At 47.1% G+C, this 6,000-nt stretch overlaps 1 protein-coding gene across 3 annotated transcripts in view; it reads left to right on the top strand.

The window, feature by feature from the left end:
* Nucleotides 1-791: 791 nt before the first annotated feature.
* TSHZ2 (teashirt zinc finger homeobox 2) overlaps nucleotides 792-6,000 on the top strand; it is a 439,912-nt gene continuing 434,703 nt past the window's right edge. For all 3 annotated transcript variants that reach the window (XM_045808448.2, XM_045808446.2, XM_045808445.2), the window contains exon 1: nucleotides 792-1,376. In XM_045808448.2, the coding sequence (XP_045664404.2) occupies nucleotides 941-1,376 (436 nt within the window). In that variant the 5' untranslated portion in view covers nucleotides 792-940. The remainder of the gene's footprint in view (nucleotides 1,377-6,000) is intronic.

Genomic DNA, 6,000 nt, shown 5'->3' with positions numbered 1-6,000 from the left:
CTGGCCCCCCTGCGGCGGCTCCCTTTCCAGCTTCGGAGTTTGGCCGTCACCCTGCCCCCTTTCCTCCCTCATCCCTGCGCCTCCCACCCCTCCCCCCTCCCCCTCCCAGAGGAGTGTCCCCGAGCCGGTGGGCACGTTCTCACCCCAGCGAGGGGGGCGCCTCCAGGAGCCACGGGCGCGCCAGGTCCCCACCCCCAGCTCCTCTCCCCGGCGGGACACTGTCCCTTTAATAGACTCCCTCTGCCTGGCGCTCTGCGGCTGGGGAGTAAATTTCTCCCTGTCATCAGGTCGCGGGGAGAGGAGGAGGAGGAGGAGTTTGTTAATGTTCAGTTTGTTCAGCGGGATCGATGTTTGCTGGCATCGCCTCGCCCTGTCTTGTGTGTGTGAGTGTGTGAGTGTGCGTGTGTGTGCGCGCATATGTGGGGGGGTGTGAGTGTGTGTGTGAGAGGAAGCGCGAGTGCGTGCGTGTGTGTGAGTGTGTGTGTCTGTGTGTGTGTCTGTGTGTGAGTGTGTGTGTGTGTGTGTGTGTGTGAGTGTGTGTGAGTGAGTGAATTCCAGATTTTCTGTCTTTCCCAAACCCGCTCCTGTCCTCTCGCATATCACTCACAGACGGGGATCTGACAGCAGCCACAAACCTACAGTGAGTGATCTCTCTCCCCCAGCGCGAATCCGCCATAGAGACCGGCAAGGAGGAGGAGGAGGAGGAGGAGGAAGAGGAGGAGGAAGAGGAGCAGGAGGAGGAGGTGGAGGAGGAGGAGGAGGAGGAGGAGGAGGAGGAGGAGGAGGAGGAGGAGGAGGAAAAGAGGAGAAGGAAGAAGAAGAAAAAGAAGAAGAAACCACTACCTTCCCAGGATTGCCTTTTTTTTTCCTTATCTTTACGCGCGCGTGTGCGTGTGGCGCGTGTGCGCCCCTCGTCCCTTCCAACCGAACGCGGTCTTGGATGTTTAATAAAGAAATCAAGTGTCTCAACAGTCACCAAAAAAAAAAAAAAAAAAAAAAAAACCAAAAAACCAAAAATTTCCAAAAAGCAAAAACAAAAAGAGAGAGAGAGAGAGGAAAAAAAATCCAAAACAAACAAACAAACAAACAAGGCAGAACCAACCTCTACTTCAAACCAGCCGGCACAAGCCACCCGTGTCTGCCACCCGGAGAGGGGGGTCTCTGGCCCGTGGTGGAGGAGTTGCAGGGGGGATCGCCAGGGGGACAGAGGCCGAGTGACGCCCTAGGAGCCACCGGGCAGGAGGCGGAGGAGACCCAGAGAGGAGAGAGAGCAGCGGGCCCCCGCGCGCGGCTCGGGGCTGGGGCGCCAGAAGTAGGACTGGAGCGAAGTAGAGCGATGCCAAGGAGGAAACAGCAGGCACCCAAGCGGGCGGCAGGTAAGAGAACCGGCTCCGCTTCGGGGCTGCCCGGCGCGCCGAGCTCCTCGCCCGCCCTCCTAGCCCCCGGGTGCCCCAGGACGCCACCCCCTGAGCTGTGGGGGGAGTTCGCTCCGGGCTCCCCTCTCTGCCCCACGAATAACCCCATCCTCTCTCTCTCGCCTTCTTCCATTTCCCAAATCCTCCCCTTCTCAGGCTCCGGTTGGGTGGGGGGAAGCTATCCCACCAAGCCTTCCCTCCTTAAACTTTTTTTCCTCCACCCTCTACCCCACCCCTAACTTTCTCCCAGTCTGTTTCTTGCCTCTCGGGCCAAAGTTGGGTTGAGGATTTGGGGTGCGGGGTAGGGAGACAGTCCTTCCACCCCCGCATCCCTCAGCGTGGTCAGTGCCAGTGGCTTCTGGCCTCGAGGGACAGCGTCTCCTCTCGCTGGGGTTTGGGGCGCTGAAGTGTGAGGCATGCCCAAGCCCTGGGCTGCAGGCTGGCTTTGGGGCAAGCAATGGGAGTTTAACTTTGATCGCCAAGGTGGAAAAAACCACCCCAGGAAAGGAATGAACCTTTGACTATGCTTTCTAAATATGCTTGGGAATCTAATCAACACTTTCTCTTTAAAAAGGGGGGAAAAAGACCCAGGAGAACATTGAAACAGCTCTGGATTTTCTTTGCCCAGAGAGAGTTGCAAACTTTGTAAATTGATTTGTATGGGATCCCATCTGAATCCCTCCTCACCAGCCCCCCTCCCTCCCCCCCAAAAAGAGAGGAACAGGTTAATGGATCAGTATAATAGACCTTCTAAAGCATTTTTTTTTTCTTTTGGGTTGCTTAATTGCTTTTTTAATAGTATGCTGGGGTTTTGTTTCTCGGAAGTGTAATATGAAAGTTCATTTTTCTCCTGCCAGACCCACCCACTGAAAAATCAGCTTTCCACTTGATTGCTAGTTTTGATTTGACATTTGATTGATCACCTGTCATCTTGCTGCCTTTGATCTATTCATTCTTGATATATATCAATAAATCACTCACCATGGTAACTCAGAGTGCCAGTGACGCAAGCCTTGCCCTCTAGATTCAGAGCCAGACATGCACAATTATTATCTTGTTTGGCTTTTAATGTGGGCGTTTTTATTTCTTTGTGTCCTTTAGTTGAATCGGGGCTTTAGGGAAAAGCTGAAGTTTTTTCCCCGTCTCTGTCTTTACCCTCCTGCTTCAGGCGGCATCCGTTAAGGCTGGTGCTTTGCAGACCCAACAACACATTTCCTTCTGTTGTAACATGAGCGCAACCTTAGAGAGAAGTTCAGTGGAACACTTTTGTAAACTTTGTAAAGCCACCCTTAGAACAAATCCAAAGTTAGTTACAAATCTGGGCAAAGTGGCTGTTTGTGTCTGGACACACTGGACCACCAAGCTCACCCTCCATCATGGCCCGAGTCCAGCGTGAATGGCAGTCCATGTGCTTTGAAATATCCACAATTATCTTCCCTTCAGAGCGCAGAATTGCTTCCGTAACCATGCGTAGATTGGTTCAAATTGCATGCGGAAATATCATTTATAAAGCTTTGATTCGTGAATTTTCCAACTGTTTCCCTAAGAGCAAAATAATTAAAATATTTTCAGTGCTGTGTATGTTTAGAACTTGCCTCGTCAGTGAGGTATATACTTTTTTCCACTCTGGCTACCTCTTTTGAAAACAGTTTCTCCCTCCTGCCTACATTTAACTCACTTTTTTTTTTTTTTAATACTTGGATTGTTTTGCAATCTGACAGTATTGGGGTGTGCGTTGGCCTTCTAGACCCAGGAAAAGTAAGCGTGCTCCTTCTAGTTCTGGCAACCCAAGTTTTCGTGTAGCTAGATTATTAGAGATAACGTCCTTATTGTCCCAAAAGAGAACCCTGGGCAACAGTCCAGCAAGAAGTGATACTGCCCTGAAAATTACCCCCCGCCCCCCGCCACCGCCTTGTTGTTCCGGTAAAGGCCATCAACAACTAGGCAGTAATTTAAATTACCAGAATGACTGGACATGTCTCCTTTGGTAAGCTCATTATAAAAAGTGCATTGCTCAGAATTGCACTACTTTGATTATAATTATCCTCTGATCAATGAGGATCCAGGTGTACGTAACAGAATGCTGTATCACATTATTTAAATTAGATCCTTTTCATTAGGCTTGTATCTATTGGAACTGGTTCGTCTATTTACTGCAGTTTGTGTGTGTGTTAGAAAGTTGTGACTGCCGTTTCAGTTTTCTGGCCTATTGTATGCCTACTATCTTTATGTGTTTGTTTTCATGGCTTTATTATTTTCACTGGAAAGAGTGGAAAGCCTGGTGGAGCTGAAAGGGAATGATTCATATTGTGTACAACGAGGCCCCTCGTACAGTATTTATTTGCCCACATATTAATAAATCGGACATTTTTTTCATGCAAGGTTTCTTTCCTCCAAAGTCATCGATGCTGTCCTCTGTTTTAGCCGAGGTGGTGTTTCACAAGTAAAGTTAGCCACTTTGGAATTCTTGAGCCAATTGACACGCAGGGAAAAGAACAAGGTGGGTTCTAGGATTGTGGCCATGCTAACTTTTATCACTGCCTGAAATTAAACACAATGCACAACTGTAAGTAATTACTCCCATGGACTGATGTTGAAAGCTTGATTTCTAGCTTGATTAATGAATAATGTAAGATAGAAAAAGCCTGTGAGTAAATCAGAGCTGAGACTCTTTCCCAAGAACTGTTCGAGGCAATTTGATTCCTTTGCGTTATTAGTTTTAAGTTCCATGTTTCAAGGAATCAGTTACAGAACTTTCTAATAAAGCAGGTATGCAGATACAATGAACAAGATGATATTATAAGTGATGGGAAATTTCAGTCTTTATTTGTTATGTTCTGCCACACATACACACACACACACACACACACACACCCCAGTCCCCCTTTAAGGGCAGGGATGTGAGGTAGGTAGTTCTCTTTAAGGAAACAGCTAAGTCAGAACATTTCCCTCTGAAATGTCATTCTTCCTGGCTTTCTACAGCTATGCTATTCTACCATACTATTACTTCGGGCAAGAAAAAAAAGTTCAGAAAGCAGCGTATAGTACCCCAGGGGCTTGTGTATGTATGAGTGTGTGTGCTCCCTTCCTTGGATGTATATTTCACTTCCTACTAAAATGCATCCACTTTTACCTGAGAATATTGCAGAATTTTCTATCAGCATCTTTTCCCCCCTATCCATTTTAGGGCAGATAGAGAAGATGGCAGAAAGGTAAAGTAAAACAGAGCCGTGTTTTGATTTGTTTGTATTTTGCAGGATGCAGAGTAGTTAAAAATTTAAAATTGCAGACTTCCACCGCAAACCCTTCTCTTTTCTACAATCTGTCACAGCCTCTGTACACAGACATGTGTAATACCTATATTTTATTTTACCACCCTGAACTATTGTTTTTATATCATGCCAGCCAAGTATAATAGAATGCAAAATCTTTGGGGCTTGTGAATATCGAGTGTATACATAAGTTACAGGATTCTGCTCCTGCCAGCCCAAAGAGATGAAATGTTTCCTTCTTGTTGACTCTCATAAGCTATCTGATAATCCAGACCTGAGGAAAAAGTCTTGCAGGGAAGAACAGCTCCCTCAATTTATTTTGTTTATTTAATATGGAGATGAATAATGCAGAGTTTGTTTTCATGAATGTCCTTGTGTGGCAGTAAACATTAGACTATTAGCAATCATTACTTAAAAGTTGCAATTTGCACCTTAATGGCATAGTTTATTTACATGGGAAACATATTCAGCAGGGACAGTTCTGAATCCTGCAGTGGAGTAGAGTTGACCCCAGCGATCTCCTTTTCAGCCTCACGAGAGCCCTGCCCCGGTGAACCCCTGAGGTCTCAGCAATGTCTACCAGCAGGGCGGGGAGGGGGCAGGCAGCTCAGGTTGAAGTTTACCTTTAATTTACTGGCCAGCGGGATGGGATTCGAGGGAATAGGAATCAGGGTGGAGTCGGGACCCTGGCACTCTCACTTTGTTGAAACATACTTCAGAAAGACAAGTTCACATCTTGAAGATTTAAATACCGCATGCTGTAGACCCCATTCACTTACCCAGACGGTACAGTTTTAACAGATGAATGGAAAAAATAAACACACACACACCCCCAGAGGGGCTCAGCAGCATGAACTGTTCTGACTCTTCTTGTTATTTAAGGCAGATCCCTGAAAAACGAAGGACAGGTCCCACGAAATTGAAATCGCATCCTGCACAGAGCGTTTTGGATGGAAATTGATTACTTACGTGGTCCCTTCCCCGCTCCCCTCCTGATTTCCTTCTCCCACCTCTCACCTCACCCTTAAAGACCCAGATTGAATGGGACATCTCAAAAGCCCATTTGTTTTAGGCATTTATTGATTTCATTTTTAATCTGCCATATCAGGACACAATACATTAGCCCTAATCAGCAGATTGCAAGTGACAGGGAGTTCTAGTGGAAAGGAGGTGAGGGAGAGGGGGCTCTGAGAAACTTCTGCATGATGAAAATCTTCTTGGGGCTTGGGGGTTGGTGGTAGGAGGCTACTTTTGAGGAGGGTAGAAACATTCCTCAGAAGTACTGTGCATTTATTTTTCTATCCCCTTGCATT

This window comes from Ursus americanus, chromosome 22 (assembly GCF_024610735.1).
Source record: "Ursus americanus isolate L20-20 chromosome 22, mUrsAme1.1.p, whole genome shotgun sequence".
NCBI lineage: Eukaryota > Metazoa > Chordata > Mammalia > Carnivora > Ursidae > Ursus > Ursus americanus.
This window is presented reverse-complemented; position numbering and strand designations above follow the sequence as displayed.